Here is a 25,032-nt window from a genome sequence, read left to right on the forward strand (position 1 = left end):
TGGCACATTTACGGCTCGCAGCCTTGACTTCCCAGGCCCAGGTGATTCTCCTACCTCAGCCTCCTAAGTAGCTGGAACTACAGGAATGCATAACCATGCCTGGCTAATTTTTTGTATTTTTAGTAAAGACAAGATTTCACCATGTTGCCAGGCTGGTCTTGAACCCTTGGGCTCAAGCAGTCACCTGCCTTAGCCTCCCAAAATTCTGGGATTATAGGCAAGAGCCACTGCACTGGTCTTTCTGTCATGATTTTCAATTCTAAGTGCAACTGCTAATGACTTTTCCTGTAGTCTCAAACTCCTTTTTTTCACTCCCTTCTCCCAATCCCTGCCAATGTGGATCAAACACTCCAAAGACAATACTATAATTTGAAGGGGGAGGGGAACTTCATAGCTTGTGGTTATAGAAAAAAAATGTCTTCATTTACACTTAAGCATAAGGATTTAACTTCAAAATAATCCATTCATTAACCTAGTCCAATTTTTTTGTAACTTTTTCCCTGAGTTCCAAACCAGCATTTCTAATAGTCTGCCAGACATCTGCACATGAATATCTTTTAGAGATAGCCAACTCAATATATCCAAAAGAGAATGCATCTTTTCTTTTGGAGCCCATTTCTCATTCCCATGTTCCCATGATTCCCATTAATGGCATCAGAATCCTCCACATTGCTCAAGTCCAAAATGCAAATGTCATCTTCCTAAGATTATCTGTTGTATTTCATCAGTTCTAAGATGTACACTTTTTTTAACCTCTGAAATAAAGATGCATTTTTCATTGCTAGTGGCTTAGCATTGTGTCATCATTGAATTAGCAGCTTTTTAAAATGAGCTATAATTTTTAAAAATGGTGTGTCTCATCATTGATGGCATATTACATTTAGTGAAAAGCAAATCCTGTCTCCTCATCTCTAATCCCACTGCTTCTACTAAGGTTTAAGTGTTCATCCTCTCTCATTCGGACTACTTATCTCCTACTTGACTTTTATTGCTGGTATCTTACCATAATCAGCTTTCTACAGGGCCACCTCAGTTATCTGGAACACAAGATTCCCTTGTTTTCAGTGGCTCTTACTGCACACAAAATGAGTCCAAGCACCCCCAGATGGCATTTTTGGTCTCAGCTTACTATTCCTGGTCCAGTTTCCAAGCATGGATTTTTCTCAGGGATTCTGTGTCCAGCTGCAGCCACTGGACCCAGTGCAAATAATGCAAATGATAGCCATTTCCAGATAAGACCCAGGTTCTTCTGACTCAGAGCCTTTCTCATTCCATGCCCTGAAGCTAGTTTTTCTTCCTCTAACTCCATGATCTTCACTATTTGTAGATGCCCTGTTCAAATCCCAGCTCTTCCAAAGTTCTTAATCACAAATCAAAATTTCTTCCTTGGTATTTCTTGCATGTTATGCTTCATCAACATTTCACAGTCTACCTTACATTTGACCTCTCTTCTACATTTGTCTTCTAGAAAGTAGTCTCCTAAAAGGCAGGAATTATGTCTTGAAGTGGATTTTTACTTGGAAGGCATGAGAGAGAACACATCATCTCTATTTGGTGTATATGTGCAGAAGAAAATTAGAAAAAAGACCTTGGATGTCATGCAAGAAAGGCTGTCCAAGGAAAACTGTGTTATCTTTAAAGTCCTATAAGCACAAGGAGCCCATGTTCAGGAGAATGAGAGATCCATGCCCTGGCTGCTCAATAGATGGATACAACCATTTCATTCACTGTGACAAGAAACTTCTAAAGAGCTCCCAGAGATCCCTTCCTCCTGGCATTCAGACCCTTGTGGAACCTCCTCCCCTTGGGTGTGGGCTGGACCTAGTGACTTGCTTTTAATTAATAGAATAAGGCAGAATTGATAAAACATCACTTCAGAGATTAGGTTATAAAGGACTGTGACTTCCATCTCGCTTGTTGTTTCCCTCCCTCCCTCTCTCTTTCTTTCTCTGGCCTTTCCTGCTTGCTCACTCCGATGATGCAAGCTGCAACCCTTAAGCTGTTCTATAGAAAGACCCACATGGCAAGTAACCAAGGATGGCTTTGGCCAACAGCCTGTGAGGAACTGAATCCTGCCAATATCCACGAGTGAGCTTAGAAGCGGAAGTTCTAAGCTCCCCACTCTGGCCTGGAAATGAAATGACCAACACCCTGAATGCAGCCTTGTAAGGGACCCTGAACCACAGACCCAGCTAAGCCTTGCTCATATTCCTGACCCATGAGAACTATGAGATAATAAATGTTATTGTTTTAAGCCACTAAGTTCTGGGGTAATTTGTTATGCAGCAATTGATAACTAAAACCCTCACCAAATAAGAAAACCACAAGATGAGTGGAGGGACAAAAAATTCTTATTAAGTCTTCCCAAATACCCACAAAAGATGTGCAAGGGGACTAACTTGTTGGTCTGATCCAAGCACATCAGTAACAACCAAAAGCCAGCCTACACCAGTGGGCATCAGAACTCCCCTTCACCCGGTCCAACCTACAGTGGAGAATTGCTCTCGCCATCTGACACACTTTTATCACTGTATTCACCATGTGGTCAAGCCTTTTGGTTTAGGTCATGAATCATCTGTTGCCCTGGTTTCCAAGCGTGATGTACAAAGTGAGAGATAAATGTTACTTTCGAATGTTACTCAAATGTTACCTTCACTCAGGAAGAGCCTTAAATACGTTTCTGAGGTGTTGGGATTTTATTCCACATTCAGTAGGGAGCCATATAAAATTATGAGATGAGGGACACAAGATGACCTGTACTTTTTTTACAAGCTAACTGTGAAGGCTGTTTCAACCAGCAGCAAACAAGCTCTATCAACCTGGGAGGCGGTAAATAAACTTAGATTCCACAAGTTCATATTCCACCTTTCAACTGAACGCAGGTGGAATGCACCAAAGACCTCATGTGTTTTGCTGATTTTCCCTGCAGTGTGTAGTCTTTCATGGCTAAACCTACTAAAATGCTAACCACCACTCTTACGTTGGCTTGGCGTTGGCATCAAACTTGAGAGCAGCAAATTGAGCATTCCCTCTGTGTGTGGTGTGGGAACACAACCGAGGTTTCTCATACTGTGCCAGGGATGAGGATAAAAGGAAAGTGTGTCATTAAATTCCATTTTGGCTGAGAAACTTCACAATGTCTATTCATTTCCCTCAGTGAAATATGCCTCCTTCACACAGAACATCACTCGGCTACCAGTTTTTACTTGTTCCCCTAAGGAAGGGCAGGACGACCCCTAGAGAGTCCAGGTCGTACCATGCTACTACTACAGAGAACACAGGGTAGCAGGAAAAACACATGAGAGTTTTTATTCGAAGCCCTTCCTTCCCCCCTACCCATGAATGAGAATTCTGTCTTCCTGTCTCTGAGTCTTTGTTGTCCAGAATCAGAATCGGGGGCAAAAGGAGCCGAGTCTAGCTGGATTGATTTGCACTGGAAAGGGCTAACCGTTAGTCATAGCAGACAAAAGGGTAAGAAGCAAGGAAGGCAAGAACTAGCACAGTGTGAGGCTCAAAGATTTGAGGTCACTGGGGTACAGAGAGGTTTTGGAGGGTTGGCAACTATAAGGTGTGTGTGTGTGTGTGTGTGTGTATGTGTGTGTGTGTGTGTGTGTGAAAGAGACAGAGAATGAATGTAGAAGAGAAAGAGAGACAGGAGAGCACTTTAGGAAATTCTGTTGCATATTATGAATGAAATCACTCTGACATATTTTTTAAAGATTCCATTAAAGAATTCTAAAGCTTTCCTATGATCACTTGTTAGGTGTGGCCACGTGAAGCCTGATTTGATAGTGGCCATGGTAGAAATATTACATGGAGCAGTGCCTTTTTCATAAAGGCCACTTCCTGAATTTGGTTGAGTTAGTACATTTTAAATGAGAGTCTGTTTTCTAACAACTTAGGTCTCCTTAGACATCGCTGTCTCCAAACAAATTTTCTGAAAGTGTTGAGATTCAATTCTATAGCCTAAGGTCTAATGGAGAGAGTGTAACACAATGGAAAAGGCACAGACACAGAGCTAGGCAAACCCAGGTTCAAGTACCAAGTCTGCCTCTTATTAGTTGGAAAGCTGGTGACATTTCTTTGAACTTTAGAGTAAAGGTACAGCAATAATGACATCCCAGGTGTGTTGTAAAGATTAGGAAGGATGATCTAGCACTACACCTGGGGTGGAGTAGGAATGTGATACGTGATGGTTATCACTGTGGTAACTTTCACCTCTAACCTCCCTCTTGCCTGCCTTGCCTTCCTCCTGGCCAGACAAAAAGACTTTTTTTTTTTTTTGAGACAGAGTTGCACTCTTGTAACCCCGGCTGGAGTGCAATGGCACAATCTTGGCTTACTTCCTGGGTTCAAACAATTCTCCTGCCTCAGCCTCCTGAGTAGCTGGGATTACAGGCACACACCACCATGTCTGGCTAATTTTTGTATTTTTAGTAGAGACGGGGTTTCACCATGTTGGCCAGGCTAATCTCGAACTCCTGACCTCAGGTGATCTGCATGCCTTGGCCTCCCAAAGTGCCAAAGGGATTACAGGCATGAGCCACCATGCCTGGCTGAAAAACAACAGTTTTAACTGGAGGAGAGACAGAGCCCAGAGAACAGAACTTTAAGCAGTTTTTTCTAAGGTAAACTATATATCTTATTGGAGGGAAGGTAAAAGTTCTAGAACTTCTAAAGGAAGTTATAAGAATATAAACGAAAAGAGAAGACATTGATCAGGATGAGTTGAGGCACACCAGAGCTAATTCTTAGGTAGGATTTGCAGGAAAACCTTTCTTGACAGTTAGACATCCAAAGCACCGAGGACCCCAATTTATTGCATTGTTATCTTCCTAAAAAGATGAAGTCTGCATAAAGGCTTTTCACTCGTACTACTCAGGTTAACAGTCTTGTATGTCTAGTTTTGTCCAAAACAATATTTTTATTCTTCTCATAATGTGGAAATCTCTACAGCTCTTTCATCACTTCCCCTACTCTGATCTCACTCAACGAAATGGCAACTGTTCTGATGTCAGTTTCATAAAATAAAGCAGATAACTTTGGAAAGCTTTCTAAAGTCTAAAGAACGTATCCATGGCAGGAAGCTCTAACCATATTTGAAATCTTATCTTTGATTAGAGAAAAGTACATCCTTTGCCCCAAAATGCGTTTCTGAGTGGGTTAGGGTACCAAATGGTAGGATCATCTGACCACTCACATTCCTGCTTATCAGCTAGTGTCAAATTTCCATCGTTCATCAGGCTAAGAAGTGATACGTGAGCTCAGAAAGATAATTTGTAGGTATTGGCCAACAGAAAGAAAAAAAAAGATGAACTTAAAAAGTGAGTTTTTGCCTTCCTCTCTTTTTCAAAAAAGGTGAAATAATCTGTCATTAAAATGTGTCCCATCTTCAGCTGGGAACACTGGATATGTAATAAGCAAGGAGAGGGGTGGCCAGGGCTCAGGATCCATCTCATCTTTTACTGTTTGTCTAACGTGGGGCAAATAACTTCCCTTTATGGACCCACATGTCCTCATCTGTAAAACAAACACATCTAAGATGTCCTTCTAAGATACATCTAAGAAGTAAAATTGTCTTTTCCTCAGATCACTTTTATCCTCATAGACCCATGGAAAAATCAAACAGTATTTTATGACAACTCTAAGAAGGTTCAGCACTCAGGGGCAGAATCCACAAATATCATCTATTTCCAATTATACTTCACATGTGCATATGTGCACACACAATGGCTGTCACAATTCAAATCTGTGCAAGAAAAAGCTTAATCCCCAAACTCCAATCATAAGCAAAGATTTCATACAACCACAGCTTTTGCACAAAACCCAAAGCTCCTGGGATGAAACAACATTTAGCATGATCTCTAATGACCACTAAATTGAGTTTCAAGATGTGGCTCGATTGTACAAAACTGACAAGCTAGCAGACTGAAGTGCAGCATTTTTTAAAAACTTTGGTATGCCAAGACCTAAATTTGAGGACTTTTTGTCTGGCAGCAGCAAACAGTATCACTAACACCTAAAAGAGAATGCAAGCATCTGCAGGCAGTCACCACACGGCTTCATATGTCAGCAATCGTTACAGAAGAAATGCAGACCCAGATCCAGGGTCTTTGCATTCTTGCCAGGAAATGATTTTCAACTACTTTGTTTTAACACCTTCACCCCTGAATTCTTTGTAACCACAGCTTAACTCAGCGGCTAAAATACACCTATTCATGCCTTTGTAAATCTACATATGTTTATAATTTGAGATTGCTATGTGAAAACACACTTTTCTATTTATCTTCAAGTCAAGCAGCTGGGCCACCTTAATGGACTGGCTTCTCAACGCTAGCCCATTAAGACACACGGGCATGGGTTCCAGGCATAGAAACCCTCTGGCCACATTTCTCAGAGCTCTATGGCCCCTGCTACTACAGACTTCTTGATCAATAGATGGTCAGTGGCCTGTCAACCCCTGACAAAGTTAAAAATCCAACCTGATGTATTCAGAAGCATTTCAGGGATTTTTCTACCTGCCCTTTCCTGACTGTCATGAATATTAGGAAGAAGAAAATATTGTTTGAAAAATGCCCTCACACAAAGGCTGCATCTCTACTAACAAGATGATCTCTGCCATCTTCAAATCTATTACTTGAGGTTCCCTATGTCTCACCTGAAAATAACAGAATTAATGTATTTTAATCCTCAACTTTTTATATTGAAAAACTTCAAACCTACCAAAAGGTTGCAAGAATAGTACCATGACCCCGTACGCCCTTTATCTAGAGACAGTATTTTGCCACATTTCCACCCTTCTTCCCTTCCTTTCTCCCTCCCTTCCTTCCTTTCCTTCCTTCCTTCTTATCTCTGTGTATATGAAATTATATATTATGTACCCAGAATTTTTTGCTAAACATATTCAGGATTGGTTGTATACATCACGACATTTGATCTCAGAATACAGCATATATATTTGCTGTCTAAGATCAAGAGTATTCTCCTCTATACACAAAGACAACTATCACATACAGGAAATATAACACTGAGAGAATACTATTATCTAATACTCAATTTATACTTAAATTTCCCCAATTGTCTCAGTAATGTCTATTATAGTTGCTTTTTCCCAATTAAGGATCATGCACTGCATGAGGCTGTCATATTTCTTTAGTCATCTTTAATCTACAACAGTTGTCCAGCCTTTTGGGGATGGGGCAGTATTTTTAATGACGCTGACAGTGGTGAAGAGGACAGGCCAGCTGTTTTGCAGTATGTCCCTGAATGTAGATTTGTCAGATTGTTTCCTGAGAACTGTTGTGATTTCTTAGTGCATTGTCAGGACATCTAACATCATTTGGACCCATTATAGATATCGGTAAGTTAGATCATGGCCAACTACTTAAAGACATAGTGTCTTAACATGAATACGAAACCATTTACAGGCCTTTAATTTCAAACTGTTAACCATAGTTATTTAAAGTCTTACTTTCCAAAATATATTTCAAAACAGAGCTGACTTTTCTGTCTCTCAAGTATTAACTCATTTTCTCCTATACCAGGGGATGCTCTCTGTATTCTATAATAAAAGACCATAATGGACTATAAATATTAAAGGTTTCACAAAGGAGGCTGTTTTGTGTTAGATCTTTAGTTTTATTTAATTTTTTATTTTTTAACTTAAAAGATGTGTTAGTCTGTGTTAGATCTTGATAGACAAATATAATTTTGTCAAAAAGAGCAGGGGGAAAACATTCAATGAATAACACATATCACAAGAAAAGGCATCATTCATGGGAGTGAAGAGTGTTTGCGGAACTGTGAGTCAACTATTATAGTCCAGGCAAGAGATGAGGATGGCCTGCTCTGGGGCAGTGGCCAAGGAAATACAGACAAGTAGACAGATGGGAAAATTCTTTGATAGCTGAACTGGTGCGACTGCATGTCTATGATGCCTTCACTGACATTGGGAAATAGGTGCACGGGACTGGTCATTCAAGTCTCATTTGAATATGTTAAGTTTGAGGTGCTTGTAGGAAATCCAGATGGAACTGTCCAATAGACAGAACACCAGGTCTGGAGTTTAGGAGAGAGTACTTGATGAGAAATGCTGCTTTGGGTCCATATCATGGAAAGCTGAAGTCATGGACACAGACAAGAACATGAGTGTAGAAAGGGAGGCACAGGCACGACATGAGAACCCTGGAAGTACATGAACATAACAGGGGGTTGTGGGGTGGCAATCTGTTTCCCACCAGGGCCACAACTAGTGCTCTGCTTTTTGTGGAAATGTTGATCTGAAGGCAAATGAAGCAAAGAAAAAGAGTTTGACCAGATTTGTAGATTCAGGAGTCACTAGTGAATGGGTAGTAGGTGACTTAAGAAAGTATTTTTTTGGACTAAAGATAATAAATTAGTAAATAAAATATAACTGATACAGGGTGAAGGTAAGTAGGGGAGGTGTTCACTGAAAAAGGGCAAAAAAAAAAAAAGGTGATAGCAAGGACAAAGTGAAAAGGAAATCCAAATGAAAAAAGAAAGTAGAGGAATACTAGTCAAGAACATAAATAGAAGGAAAGAAGATGAGGTCACCTTGCCTTCTTGTATCAAGTTACCCGAATGCTCCAAGACAGAGGCAATATGTGAGAAACAACATTTGATCTGTGATAGGAAATAATATAAAGACAAATGCATGTGCCCCTAAGAGTTAATTTTACTAAAATTATTTATGATTTCCATTTTAAATTGAGGTTTCGAAACCCTTTTCTCTTTAGCTACTGAACTGGGAGCGACTTGTTTCTCCTCATCTGGATCTTCCTGGGGCCTTCCTTAGTTTTATGTTGCAAATTTTGCTTCTATAACATTAAACCCCAGAGCTCCAAGGTCCAAAAAGTTGCCATAGGCTTAGGGACAGATATTCATCAGGATCATTAAGACCTTGGCTTTAACATTTACGAGAGGTGAATTTACTAAATGTTTAAAAATAATTGATATATGTATACATTAATATATAATACTCATATATTATTTATTATATGGAACTATTCAAATATATTCCTTCCAAATATATGTATCTATCTCGATATTAACTTACTTGGTTACATGATTCTGAAGAACAAAATTAGAAGGATTTTTAAGGACTAATCACCAGTTCACTACCAACCAATATGGGGAATAAAATGCATCCGCAGAAATGGCAGTTCTTCAAGAAAACATCTATTTCATTCAATCTGCTGAAACCATGTACCTTCCTCCAAGGACCCCTCACAGTTCTCAAACACAATTGGTTTTTTGTCACATCTAATTTCAATTAGTCATCGTGATATGGCTAAGAAGCTTTTTAACAACAATCAGTAAGGTCTATGTAGGATCCTGCTTAAATTCTTGACATTCTTCTCATTGCTTTCTGCAAAACCACATGCGCAGAAGGCGATCACAATGGAAACAATCAGTGAGTCATTACCAAGCTATATACTTCCTCAGCTCTCTCTCTGTGCGTGCGTGCGTGTGCACGCGCACGCACATATATGCCAATTCCTTCCGAAACTGAAATTTGATTGTCTTCCTGATCTTTTACTTCTTTCCTTTTTCTACACAAAGGCAACATCGATGAAGCAATTAAAATTAGTTGCCAAGAATTACAAGACATACCAATGCATGAAAAAAATATTCTGCTTCTAACCACATATGAACATGTAAGTTTTAGATTTTATGTGGATAAGTTCAGAAGGGCAAGGATTCTGTTTAAACAGTTTTCCAGATGATGTCAGACCACCTTAGTGTCCCAGTACGTCTTCAGAATAGTTGATCTACAATTGTGGTATTTAAATAATATTGAAAACAGCAATTTATTATGACACTATTGTTTTCTCTTAAAATTCTCTTCCTCTCTACCTCCCCTACCCTCCATTCTAGTGGAACGCAGTGATGAACTGAAATGAGAAAATGTAATTAAAATCACATTCCTCCCCCAAGGGTCAACCTAATTATCAGCCTCTCACCCCAAAACAAATTTAGCTCTTTGAGAATGAAGGTCCTTATTACTCATGGAAAAAACACCAACAAAGATTAACATGCCATTTAGGCATGACTGCAATCTTTCATTTTAAGTGACCTCTTCGTTTAATGGATTCAATGCGTTCTCATTCAAGTGGAATATATATTGTGGGAGAGAACTGTAATAAATGGTACTGTCATGACCCCTAGGTTAGAGCAAAGGAATATTGGAAAATAAATCTCAATTCCACATACTCACCAGTCCTGCAATGGGGGTAGGCAATCTATTGATCTTTTTAACAAGTCCTGGCTTTATAGCATTCAGCAACCTGTCATGAAAAAGGCAGAATGTCAGGTGAGACATAAAGCAAGATGGATCACACAAATCACCTTTATCCAGGGCTACAGCTAAATTGCTGGATAGGAAAAGCAGTGAATTCAAAGCATGTAGTAAATCTCAATAATCTATCAGCTTTCATGCATATAAGTGAAGAGCTTTGCCAATATCAAGTTGGTCCATGGCAGGTGAAGTTTTAGAATTTAGAAATGTTGAGAGAGGAGAAAGGGTAGAGACTGAAGAGGGCTTCAAGGAAAAGGACAAGGGGGAGAGCTGGATTAAGGTTGTGAGGGAATTATCTGGAACTGGAGCCAGGTATTACAACTCAGGTAAAGCTTGTTGCCAATTTTCCTGGCTAAGACAGGGGTCTCTCCAGGGATGCACTAAATTCAAAGACCAGTATCTATCTTTACAAATGATTTGCCAAGACAAATTCTAAGTCAGACCCTACTTGCTCTTTGAGGAGAGTGGCTTTTTCAAAGTGGTTGAGCTTCACTTTAAAAAGGGAAGAATATGTTTAATAAGAGGTTAGCCAATCATATTCTGAAGATTTTAAACAAGGCTGACCAAGAGTCCCTAGGTACAAAAGATATTTGAGCAAAAGATTTTCAGCTAAAGATTGAAATTATATAACAATGGTTACACAAGCAAGGGAATGCAAGAGAAACAACTATCATTGCTTGTTTTCAGGACATAAAAATCCAGAGTGAACAGAAACAAGGAGAGCAACTTATAAAACTAAAATGTGGTTAGCATCGGGGTAATTGGGTAAAGTGTAGCATTTGCAAAGTAGGTTATTCATAAATAAGTGATTGAAGGTAAGGGGCTGGAGAATGTAGAATATTATTTCCACATTCAGGAATCAGGCAATTAGGTAACTTAGAATACTGTGCAAAGAGAAACTTAGGGTAGAAGTGTATTATAATTGAGAGGTCAACAAACTACAATCCCTGGGCCAAATCTGGTCTAACACCTGTACTTATAAATAAAGTCTTACTGGAACAGGAATATAACCATCCTCATTCATTTACATATTGTCTATGGCTACTTTTGTGCTACAACTGCAGAGTTGAGTAATTACAATGGAGACCTGAGGGGCCACAAAGCATACAATCTTCACTATTTGGTGCTTTATGGAAAAAGTTTGCTGACCTCTGTTAAAATTCATGCAATCCAAGGTTATAACAAATTATAAAGAACCTATGCTTGCCAGATTTCTATAGATCAGTAACAAAAATTTTCCAGATGATTTAATAGTCTTGAATTTAAACTATCTTTGACTTTGATACCACTATATATTTATATGTTGAGAAATGTCCATACAGTGATTGTGACAGGATATTCCATTTTTGCATGCAAGATTAATTGGCTGCTGTCAGTAATTTTCATGGCAATTCCAACATGCTGCCACCAAGAGGCAGTACTCACAGTGCACAAGTGCTGTTTTGCCCACGGAGAGCCAAGCTGGCTGCTCTTTTCATGAATGCACTTATTTTTTAACTATAAATTTAACCTTTTAAAAATGCTTCTTTAGAACTTATTTTTGAATTATTGGTGTCACCAGTTGGAAGGCAATTTGTTCACTCTTCTCATTTTATAGTTCAGAAAACTGAAGCCTGGTGAAGTCTGAATTGACGTCTGAGTGACTTCCCCATAGCTGATTAGTAGCACACTCGGGCCCAGAATCCAAATTTCTTAGATCAGTGCTTTCTATCAGGTGGTGTAAATATCCCAAATCTCCTGGTTTAAAATACACAGATAGGTATCTCCAAAGTCACATTTTTAAATGTACAAAATTCTTTTACTCACTACTTTTGCTTTTCTCAGATACATTACTTTCCTTACTAGTTTTTAACAGTGTCATTTTAAACTGAATTTTAAGATAATATTTGTGTACAGTTGTTGACAATTCAAAAACATCAAAAGGATATACAGTAAAATATCTTACTGTCACCTTTGTACCACAGGACTCCAGCCTACTCTCTGAAGGCAACCTGAAAGACTTTCTAGAGGAGAATTTATTTTAAAAAAATATAGAATTTAAAAATATATATGTGTAGCTTATAGTATACACTGTCCTACACCTTGCTTTTCACTTAACAATGTATTTTGGAGGTTGAACAATTTACCTTGGAGACTCCTTATCCATACATATGGAGCTAAGCCCTTTTAAATAGCTGTGGACCACTAATGACTACAGAGCTGGCAGATTAAACACTCTGTCTAATAGTTTTAGATTTTCCTAATAAGATGAAATACCATTGCTACCAGACAGACTAAGATCTGAGCCTTGTTGTTAACTAGGCAAAGTAGAAAAAATAACAAAATGTCCTACCCCAAAATTCATTATTTAAAAATTATCTTTTAAAGAAGTATGCTTTTTGTCCTTTATATCTAAGAACTATATTAATATTGGCCCCAAAACTCCTCTTTTACATATATTTAGATTTTTAAGCTGTTTTTAATATTTCGTGGTATTCATCCTTTGTAAAAATTACACTTACATAGCAGAACCTTCCCTATCACATAAAGGGAAGATTGGAAAAAAAATCAATCAATCAATCAACTGACTTATAACAATAGGCCTTACTTAAAAGAAGCAGAAACTATGATCTCTCTCACATTGTTTTACTGTAAATTAAAAAATAAAAAGCCATAATGTTCACTTTCAAGACTGAGACAGCTGTATTTTTTTTCTGGTAAACATTGCTCCAATCCTGTGCTCTGTTTATAATACACAACAATAAAAGATAACATTGAATTCACATTGTTGAAATGTTCAACACCTGCTTATCTTGTATTTTGTGTTAAATCAAGGACATCTTTTGTGTAAGAGATTTTTTGAGTAAAAGTCAAGGATATTCACTTGCAATTTTATTAAAAACCACCATGCCATCCTATATAAGCTAAAATATAAATATTTTCAGTAAATACTTATTGATGACATGCTTTAAAGTGATTATGCTGATCATGGTATGTTATATTTATATAACTTCTGGGGTGCATTATTTCCCAAAAGTCCTGCCCTGTAGAGACAGGTCATGTATGTGTCCCACCATTTTTGTAGAAGAAAAAATGAACCCCAAAGACATGCACAGCTAATCTGAAGCACAGCTGGGACAGTTTTTACCTCTTAGGCCATTTTATATCACAGTTTGGTGCTTTAGAAAGTCCAACCTCAGTATGTGTCATCAAAGCGTAATTCAAAACAAAACACAAAAATAAAAAACCCAAACAAATACTACCTAAATACAATGGGATAATATCAACACCAGGTGGGAATAAAAGGAAAATGGAAGACAGTGTCTGTTGGTGAAGTGTAAGACACATAGGATCCAAGTTCCCTCTACAGATGACCTGCAACCTCATCACCAGGAATTCCAGAGGAAAGGACGCTGTCATCCACTTGGAAGAATATCTCCACTCAGCAGAACCCTATGCAAATTTCCTGCCTGTGGTTCCCAAAACATATGGCTAAAGGTCTTAACAGGTAGTCTGTTCTCTCTGGTAGGAGATCATCTTTGTATTCATCAAAAGATGAATTTTCTGGAAAATTAGCATAATCCTACACAACAAAACTATTAGGCATTTGTACCATCCCATGTCTTCTGTGCTAAATATACCCAAAACTACAACAAAAATAAAGAAAATGTTTAAATGTCAAAAATGTAAGAGCCAATGAGAAGAAACTATTTTCAGATATTTACTGTTTATCCAATATCCTTGATCAAGTGCCTGCTATGTGTTGTCCACTATTCTAGGCACAGGAAGGGCAACAGTGAACAAGACAAGCAAAGTTCTTATTCTTTGGAATTTGTAATCTTGTTACAGTGAGTGGATGGGGCAGTGGGGGGAACAGAAAACAGGTAAATAAATGAGAAGAAAATTTCAGATAGCACACAAGTGCAGTAATAGGCCATGCAGTAGTACTCTAATTGTATGGTCTGAAGGCTGCTGGGGAGGTCACATTTAAGAAAAAAGTTGAATGATACAAAGGAATTAGCCAAAGAGAGACTGGAGGACAAGAGTTCCAGGCAGATTGAACAGTCAGCAGAAAGGCTTTGAGGTAGGAGTGGGCTTGGTATATTCAAGAGATAACCAGAAGGCCAATGTAGCTGAGCAGAGTGAATAGAAGGAAGAGGTCTGGGACTAGAGGGCCACGGTGTAAGCAAAATCCAGGCCCAGGTAAGGCATCTAGATTTTTTATCTTAAGTTCAATGCGAAGCATAAGAAGGCTTGTAAAACAGAGACTGAGATAATCTGATTTATATTTTCAAAACATCACTGTTTGCAAATAGGTAAAAAAGTTACAACTATATGCATATAGAAAATTTCTGCTTATTAAAAATCATAGGTATCAGAGAGCATAGATAAAACATCACCAATAACTTACAACATTCAGCTTGATGAAGAAGAAGAGACAGTGAATTTGGAGTCAGTAGCCTAGGTTTTAAAGTTGAATCCTACACATATTAGCTATGAGTTACTGAAAAGTTTCTTAATCAGGGTCTTCTCAGTTTTCCATTTCATAAAATGGGGATTTAAAATAAGCTTTGCCTCCCATTCAGGATTAGGGTGAGAATCCAGTGGGGTGATGTCTGTTGCTAGCATTTGATAAATGGAAACTTGCAAATTCATTCACTTCCTATACTGAGCATTTCCCTTTTTGCTAGGTAACTGCAGGCTATGTTAGTTTCCATGTTCCTATCAGCCAGTTGCTAAAACCCAAAATAAAAATAAGTTTTGCTTGTTCTCTTTCTCTGGCCACCTTTAGATAAACATCTCACATAAATGAATCAAGTCAACAAATGTCTATAGCTTGCCTAGCATACACCAGCTGAGAAACAACTAGAAACAGGAAGAAAAGCTATGATCTTGGATAATCCTCAATTATGAAACAAGCTAATGGCACTGAGAGTAATCAAAAATAAATGTTAATTTTATGACAAAAATGAAATGGTGTCTACTAAACTTTTATATTCTAAATCTGAAAAACACTGCAACCCATTTCAAGTAAGCCTACGCCATATGTTCTTTCATGTACTCAGCAAGCATTTATTGGGTATGCATGATGTGTGGTCTGAAGCTGGGTTCTGGGAATACGAAGAAAGGCAGGGAAGACCTAGGTCTCCCCCGTCTCCCCCTCGTGGGGCATGCTCCCTAGTGGATTAAAAACCCACGGGAAGAACAGAACGGTGCACATACGTGTCTCACTGTCATACATCCTAATGCATGGCCATCTTAATTTTTGAGAAGGTGAATTAAAGACATGCTTTGCACACATTCTATAGAACACAGTTCTTAAAAGATTAAGAAATAATTGTTCAAATGGAATGCTGCACATGTAGGTTTATTGCAGCACTATTTATAATAGCAAAGACTTGGAACCAACCCAAATGCCCATCAATGATAGACTGGATAAAGAAAATGTGGCACATATACACCATGGAATACTGTGCAGCCGTAAAAAAGAATGTGTTCATGTCCTTTGCAGGGACATGGATGAAGCTGGAAACCATCATCCTCACCAAACTAACATAGGAAGAGAAAACCAAACACCACATGTTCTCACTTACGAGTGGGAGTTGAACAATGAGAACACATGGACACAGGAAGGGGAACACCACACGCCAGGGCCTGTCAGGGGGTGGGGGGCAAGAAGAGGGAGAGCATTAGGACAAATACCTAATGCATTTGGGGCTTAAAACCTAGATGACAGGTTAATAGGTGCAGCAAACCACCATGGCACATGTATACCTATGTAACGAACCTGCACGTTCTGCACATGTATCCCAGAACGTAAAGTAAATTAACAACAACAAAAAAGAAACGATTGTTGAGACACCCAGGAATGATGCTAATGTTCCGATTCAACCACAGACTGTATTTAATAACTCTTTGCACCCCTAATATCCAGCATGTGGTAGTCTCTCAATCATCATTTAGTGATTATGAAATACAAAGTGAAGACTTTTTTTCTACCTGCAACTTAAAAAACAAACAACCTCAAAGCCCTACTCTGCAAGAGAGAGGTTCTGTTTCAGACAGACTCTTCCAACAGCCCATATAGTAGCTCTTCAAGGAGCACAGCACTAAGAATAGTGCTACAAAATGGTACCTTATGAGACCATCTAGACATTAGGAATTATAGCAATGGGCAGCTTACATGTTATCGGACTTTAATGTGAACATTAAATGTAAAATTCTGAAAGCATTGCAAATTTAAAAAGGATTGAGCTTACTCTGTAAGTTATTCAGCTCAGAAATTTAATTCTAATAATTATCCTAGAATTTGGGGAAGAACAGAAGAGCTACCTAAATCTTAAACACAAGGTTGGAAAGTTCATGCTTAATCTCATAGGAAATCACTTTATTCTTTGCAACAAGAGATTACATCATCATCTCATTAGCTTGGTTTGTACAGCTGCAATAGGCAACTATGATCACAAAATTACCCACTTTGTGTCCCTTTTAATTTGGCTCAATAGTGTTTTTCTATGTGGTTTCCTTGATCACTTTCTGGGTTTGACTATGTACCCTGGATGAAAGTATATGCACTTTCATTTAACATAACATGGCATAAGCATGAGATCAATTTAACCTTGACCATAAACCTGTTACAGATGTCATTTTAAAAGATTTCTTTCTGGAGTTGTCCAGGCAAAACCAGGAAAACTAACAAATCCTCTGAGATCAAGAAAATCTGACTAAAATATAGGGAAAAGTGAAACATGAAACAAAGAGGAGTTTCAAATGAACAAGAGTGTTGGAACGCAAGCTGCCATCAATATCTACCAAATGCTTGTGGGGTGCTATGCACGGTTCAGAATGTGTGAAATATAGGTCACACTTAAGCCACTTGCCTGGAGCACACGTAAGAAGAGATCATAGGAGCTTTAGAAGGTTTTTGTAGATTTCGAATTCCAAGAAGTTGGGCCTGACCCCGTGAATTTCTAGGGCTCAGCAGTGCTGTTAGTATTCTAACACAGCACCTGTGACAGAGACTGCTCACCATACTTATCTTCCTGCTGTCTCAAGCACACACTGAACTTTATTGCCCAGCGTCCTTTGCAATTTGCTGTGGCTATATAATAGAGTGCTGGCCAATGGAGCACAGGCAGAAGTAATTCTATCACATGCAGGCCTGGCCCTAAAAACCCTCTCAAACAATTCTCCATTCTCTCTCCTCCACATTTACTAGTTAGATGTTGACATCTAGAAGTCCTCAGAAGTTGTGTGTTGAAGATGGAGTCTCTATTAGCTGGTGTCCCTAAACAACTGCCTAAAGCAGAGTTGTCTCCATCCTTCCCTGTTGCCAACATTAGGCCATACAAGAGTGGAAATACATTTCCACAGTGTTAAACCACTGAGATTTCGGGGTTTATTACTTACAGCACCCAGCGCTATCTTGACTGTTATACCTCTGCAGGAGGCCTTTACCCAGGTAAACTGTACTCAAGAAAATCCTGTTCCAGAATGTGAAGTTTAACACCTGGGCATGTACTTTCCTCTGGATCTTGCCGGGATGGCAGCAGAAGGAAGAAGAGCTAAAATTTGGGATACTGTAAACAAATGGACCCATTTTCCCACATTTTCTAGGGGGAAAAATAAAACCTCTTCTTGCCTGTCACATCCCTCTTAATACTAAAATACTAACACTAATAAAATCATCCATACTATAAGCATGGGAAGGAACAGACAGCAATTATTTGAATATCTTCAGAGTGCTTTGATCCATTTCCCACCTCTTTCAGAGTCCATCCTTTGCATAACTATTCTTGCTGTCCGGAAAGTATGGACTTTGGGAACTAGAAAAGGCATAAAAATAAAATCAAATAATCTAGATAAGGAGTAAAGGAACTGTCCCCAGGAGGTGAAGGCACATGTCTGAGGTCAGAGGTCCTAAGCAGTAGAGCTGGGATTATAAACTCGGGTTTCTAAATCTGAAGACAGTGCTTTTCTATGATGCTTCACTTTCTGCATTTCTACAGATAATCTCTAGCCACCAGTCTCTGCCATCCTAATCCATAGGCCTACTGCACCCAAACTGACCACTGCTAAAACCTGGCTCTGGCCAGGCTCCTTCCCTCTTCCAAAGACTTCCAGGCACCCAGGTGCCACAGGATGCCTTTCAAATGCCTTCACCTGGTAATCAAGCCCAATCACCCCCAAACTGCCTTTCCCACTCAAGACTCTCCCTGCTTTTATAAGCTACAAGCTTAGGATGACACACATGATCAATGCACCATGAAAGCTGCCAACACATGAAAAGAACTTAGTATAACTAAATAAAATGGAGACTAAAGTTACTCTGACATAGGCAATGATACGTGCAATCATCATTGTGCTATGTCGTAATTATGTTTAAATGACTGTAATTAGTATTTCCTTTGCACAGCTAAAACCTAGTTACTGCTGGGTTTGCTATCAAGAGGGTGGAGAGAAAACTCAGAAGGTGAAATTGCTGTGAGGCAGCTCTGAAGATTTCTGTATCCAGTCTTGGGGTGGAATATACAGCCAGCTCCCAACTCTTCTTTAGCAAGTTCTCAGAACAAAGTGTTCCAGGATTGGGATCCATAAAATTCCAAGAACAGCAGGAGGCTCCAGAAACAGAAAGACCTGGGTTCAAATCCTAGCCCTGTAACTCACTAGGCAAGTTACTTACGCATTTGACATCCACAAGCCTCAGTTTCTTCCTCTTTCAAATGGAGACAAAAATACCTACTAGTCATAGCTTGAGAATGTGGAATAAGTAAACCAATGCATCTAATGCACTTGGCACAGGCCTGGTATACAATATGCACTTCATAAATGGCAGGCACTATTATAATCTTCTCCAAACAGATTTCAATGCAGCCCTCCCGCTGGTGAAAATTGGCTGTGTTGATCATTGGCTCACTTCTCTTCCTGAGCATCCTGCCTGTGGCTAAAGCTAGGTTAGAAGCAATGAAAGAACAGCAGTGAGGGAAGGAGACAATGCCAATCCTTCTGAAGCACAGGCCTCTATGGGCGTAGTCTCTGGACAGCCGGAAGGCAATAGAAAAGCTGGGGATGGGGAGGAAGGAAGGGAGGATGCTGACAAAAGAAAGGCAGAAAGAAGCTCCAAAGACAGACCCGGCTGCATGATCACTGCAGCCACAGCTGGCTCCGGCCCTGCATTCTGCCAAAATCCGACTTTAACTCTTTTCAAGGCTCCCATCTCCCCAGCCTCACTTGCCGTCCTGAAGATGATGAGGACAAGCCAACAGCTGCAGAGAAAGGACAGTCTGCTCCCAATGTGGCCATAAGAATTCTGAATCTACTTCCTATTCATTCCACATCTCGTTATCAAACGTTTACCCAACACCAGCTAAGTCCAGACACACTCACAAGGCTGGGTTCAACAGTGGGGCTGACACAATCTCAGATGTGGTTTGGGTTACATCAGACTTTGTGAAGAACACTGCTTCTATAGGGAAATAACTTCCAAGTTCTAAACAAGTAACTTGGAAGAGAACTTCTGAGATGTAGATGTGCATAGTAAGGATGTAAACTAAGGACAGGCATAGCAAGATAGGTGCGGTAAGCATTTCTGCTGCTCCTTGGGAGGCATGGTGTTTTATACACCTATTTGTATTTGGGGCACAGCAGAAAGCAATCAAAAGTCTCCATTGCCAGCAGAGGTAATTGTCTAAAAAGCAAATCCATTGCTCTTCTGTATAGAGACTGTGCTGGCTGCCTATTGCTCACTGGATGCTGTTGAAAGTCCTTACCATGCTATTCAAGACTGTTCACAAACTGACCTGATACCTACCTCTCACCTCTAGTCTGCCCCACCTCGCACTTGTCCTAGCCTTTGACCCTGAGCATGCAAAGCCTCTTCATATAGCTAGGCACTTTCACATGCTTACTGCTTCCTCCCCTGAACTGCCTTTCCCACAGGCCTCCTCTCACTCCTTTGTGGCCTAGCAAACTCCTACTCATCCTTCAAAACCCAGTTTAAATGTTACCTCCTCACCAAACCATTTCTTAAGTAGAGACTGTGCCTTCCACCTCTGGGTCCCAACACTGTTTGGCTTCCCTATTTATCACACATCACAGAAACTATCTGGCTTCTTCATCAGGAAAAGAGTTAGTCCTCTCTGTAACTCCAGCTCTAGTATAAGGACCAGTCCTTCGAAGGGCCTCAATCTTTCTTTGTTGAGTGAATTGTTAATGAAATGAGCAACATTATAAAGTATTGGGAAGGACTCAAAACATCAGTTTTGGAACTATCACAGACTTTACATCTGCTAACGATTTTACAACTTTTGTTGTCGTTAGTAATTCTTTTTTTTTTTTTTTTTTTTTAGATGGAGTCTCTCTCTGTCACCCAGGCTAGAGTGCAGTGGCACGATCTCGGCTCACTGGAACCTCCATCTACCGAGTTCAAGCAATTCTCCTGCCTTAGCCTCCCAAGTAGCTGGGATTACAGGCGTGCACCACCACACCCGGCTACTTTTCATATTTTTTAGTAGAAATGGGGTTTTGCCATGTTGGCCAGGCTGGTCTTGAACTCCTGACTTCAGGTGATCCACCCGCCTTGGCCTCCCAACGTGCTGGGATTACAGGCAGGAGCCATCATGATCACATATGAATCATTCTCTCAGGACCAAGAGTAAAGTTGGATCCAAGCAACCACACTGGAGAAAGGATCATCTGATAGGCTTTTAGTTCCTTCCCACCAGTTATTACTGCATGAAGTTCCTGTTGGTCTGTGAAAGAGGGGATGGGAATGAGTGGAGTCCCCCTGCTCTTCTCTAAAGAAGAGTTAGGAGCTGGTTGGCTCCAAAGGAAGCAGTAAAGTCTCTTGGTCCTTCTTTTTTGATGTACTACGGGATATACAAATGGGGCAAGGAGAAAACAATATGGCCATCTCCCCTTGGGCAGCACACATTATTCTCCTTTACTGGGCATGCAGCAGAAATACAAAATACAGTTTTATTCAGAGGACTGGGGAATATGTTCTTGAGGCCAGAGGCTCTGGCTGGAAAATCATCACACAGCAAGCAAAACCTTTTCATCTGCAGCAGAAGAAGAGTTTTAAGTGATGCAAAAGCCATGTAGTATTTAAGTAATAACATCTTCTCGTTCTTCCACTCCATCGCCTTTCTTTGTCTGATATAACTATTTCTGATCTTAATGAACATGTCTTTTTTAGTTTTATTTTTGTAATTTTCTTTATATCTCCTTTGAAGTAGACAATATAAATATCACCAATCTATGAAACATTCTCTTCAATGATGTTCTAAAATACAAGCAGCACTTTACAATATGACACTAGTACATCAGAAATAAACTAAATGATACTTGGAATGATTCTTCTAGATGACATTTTAAACATCTTGAAGTCAAAAATTTAAATTCCATTGTGTGTGTGTGTGTGTGTGTATATTTCAACAACTTGAGATACAATTCACATACAGTTTACCCATTGAAAGTGTAGAATTCAATATTTTTGTACATTCACAGGATTATGCAACCATCACTAAAAACTAATTTTAGTTTCCCTTCCACTAGTAGAAGCCCCAAATCCATTACTTTTCACTTCCCCTCTTACTCACCCACAACTTCCAGCTCCAAGCAACCACTAATCTGCCTTCTGTCTCCATAGATTTGCCTATTCTGGACATTTATATAAATGAAATTATATAATGTGTAGTCTTTTATGACTGGTTTCTTCCACTTAACATCATGTTTTTAAGGTTCATCCAAGGTTCATCCATGTTGTCGCATGCATCAATGCTTCATTCCTTTTTATGGTCAAATAACATTGCATTGCAAGGATATACCACATTTGACCTATCCATTCATCACTCTGTGGACATTTGGGTGTTTCCACCTTTTGGTTATTATGAATAATGCTGCTACGAACATTTTGTGTGGATGTGTATTTTCACTTCTCTTGGGTATATGTAAAACAGCTGGGTCATATGGTAACTTAATGTCTAACCTTTTGAGGAACTGCCAAACTGTTTTCCAAAATGGCTACATCACTTTACAACCCTGCAAGTAATCCATGAAAGTTCTCATTTCTCCACATCATGCCACATTTCTTACTGTCTTCCTTTTTTATTATAGCCATCCTAGTAGGTGTGAGGTGGTATTTCACCATGGATTTGATTTGCATTTCTCTCAAGACTAACAATGTTGAACATCTTTTTTATGTACTTACTAGTCATTTTTGTAGCTTCTTTGGAGAAATGTCTATTCAGATATTTTATCCATTTTTAAATTGGGTTATCTTGTTATTATTGAGTTATAAGAGCTCTTTATATATTTTGGATATAAGCCTCTTATCAGATATATGATTTGCAAATATTTTTCCCATTCTGTGGGTTGAGAGATGGTATCATTTGCAGGACAAAAGTTTTTAATTTTGATATCGTCCAATTGATTTATGTTTTCTTGTCACTTGTATTTTTGATGTTATATGTAAAAAATGATTGCCTAATCCAAGGTCACAAAGATTTACTGCCATGTTTTATTCTAAGAATTTTGTAGGTTTAGCTCTTACATTTATGTCTATGATCCATACCAAGTTAAAACTGTAGTGTTTTACTATACATTTACTGGTTAGTTATAAACATATCAATAATTTCAAAAGTATTAATTTCTTCTTTTTCCCATCCTCCCTTCAAAAGCTTACTACACGCCTGCCATGTGCAACCACCATTAGGCATACAAAGACGGGTGAGTCATTGTCACTACTTCAAGGAATTTATCATCTAATAGAAAGTTAAAATATCCAACTTCATGAGTAGTGCCATGTGTGAGACAAATGACTTGCTCTAGGCACAGCCAAAATTTCTCCTTCAAACGAGAAATGAGGGAGATAGCACTTGAAATCAGGGTTGTCATCTCCACTTCGGGATGTATGGCTGTCACAGCCAATGGCTGTCGCAGCCATGGGCGCTCAGAAGACTGAATTCAGGTTGCAGCACTGGGGATGTTGTGGTGGAGGGAAAGGTGCCCACTATGTGTGTTTGGGATTTAAGGAGATGGAAATGGACAGGGAATACAGCACCCCAGGTGGCTAGAAGCAAATGCAAGAAAGATACAAAGTAGGGAAGCACAAAGAGAATCGTAGGAACAATAGATCAACCTCTGTGGCCAGTGCAAATGGACAAGGCTGACGAGTTGAATAGAATCATTGCACCCAGACAGAGGAACACTGCGTTCCAGGCAAATGAACTTGAATCATGTCCCGTCTTCTGGGAAGAGGTCACCAGTCATGATGAAGCCATGTTTGGGAATGTTAGCCTCCCAGCAGAGTCTGCGGTGGCTTAAAGAAGGCCAAGCACTAGAGCTAATCACTCAGACATACAGTCTTCACTTTTTCTTTTTATTCACTCTTTCTACCTCTTGATACCAAGAAGGAAGTCTATTTCTTCACAGTTAACTTTTTAAAGAAATCACTTGGTGGAGCACGGTAGCTCACACCTGTAATTCCAGCACTTTGGGAGGTCAAGGTGGGCAGATTACCTGAGGGCAGGAGTTCGAGACCAGCCTGCCCAATACGGCGAAATCCCGTCTCTACTAAAAGTCCAAAAATTAGCCAGGCATGATGGCAGATGCCTGTAATCCCAGCTACTTGGAAGGCTGAAGCAGCAGAATTGCTTGAACCCAGGAAGCAGAGGTTGCAGCAAGCCGAGATCGTGCCACTGTACTCCAGCCTAGGCGACAAGAATGAAACTCCAACTCAAAAAAAAAAAAAAAAATCATTTATAAACTGGGTCCTTAGTAGGCTATTTAAGAAAAAGTCCACTCCTTTGAGTAACCAAAGGGAACATTCAAAACAGGTGAGGCAGGGATTTTGCATACTTCATCATGGGAAGTCAGCCCACCAAGCCTGACAGCCTATTAGAGACAATCAAAAAATGGATTATTAAGGAAGTACAATTAGAGTTACTAAATCCTCTTAAATCTAAGCAAAGCCTAATCCAGCATGTAACCCCACAGGCAGGCAATGGGCTAGGCCAGTTTCTCATCTACCACACGAGTAGCCCACATTTAAACCAGTTGTTATATTTTCTTAAATCAATTGATCATTCTAAAATATCTGTCAAAAATTCATTCAGGAGGAGAAAGATTAGCCTGAGATTCAAGTCAGGAGAATTTTAAGATGTATTAAGGAGCAGATTAACAGGATGAGGGAATTGCCGCATGTTGAGGGAAGTGGTTCCAAGTGACAATTCTGCTAAAATAAGTTTCAAACACATTTTCTAGGAAGCTTCAAAACAAACTCTGTAAATGCCCTACTGGGTCTGTGTCATGTAAGAGTGTGTATTGGGTCTGTGTCATGTAAGAGTGTGTATTAGGAGAAAGGAAGTGACAAGGATCATATAATTTTTAACGAACAGAATATTTACAAAGATGGATGAGCTTGAGAATATTCCAAAGGCAAGATGTTCAAGTGCACACAACAGCTCCCAGAGTAGACTTTGTAAATTGATGTCCAATGAAGAGTTTGAATGGAGACAGTACCCCTACTGTGTTGAGTCCCTCTTTTGAGTAAGAACCAAGGGCTATTTATTTGGTGAGGATTCAAAAAAAAAGGCAACACTGGGGGCTCATTCTGCTCATCATGAGTCCTGCATATTCACCTTCCATGTTCTCCATCTGTTTTCATCTTTCTAACAGAAGCCTGTTGGGGATACTCAATTCTTGCCTAAGCCCCCACCTAAGCCAGGCCAATC

At 39.5% G+C, this 25,032-nt stretch overlaps 1 protein-coding gene across 14 annotated transcripts in view; it reads right to left on the reverse strand.

Moving 5' to 3' along the window:
- Positions 1-25,032, reverse strand: part of LIMCH1 (LIM and calponin homology domains 1) — a 341,748-nt gene that overhangs the window by 166,477 nt on the left and 150,239 nt on the right. For all 14 annotated transcript variants that reach the window (XM_009206726.4, XM_017958654.3, XM_021938405.2 and 11 more), the window contains exon 3: positions 10,238-10,307. In XM_009206726.4, coding sequence (XP_009204990.3) covers positions 10,238-10,307 — 70 coding nt within the window. The remainder of the gene's footprint in view (positions 1-10,237; positions 10,308-25,032) is intronic.

This window comes from Papio anubis, chromosome 3 (assembly GCF_008728515.1).
Source record: "Papio anubis isolate 15944 chromosome 3, Panubis1.0, whole genome shotgun sequence".
In the NCBI taxonomy this organism is placed as follows: Eukaryota; Metazoa; Chordata; class Mammalia; order Primates; family Cercopithecidae; genus Papio; species Papio anubis.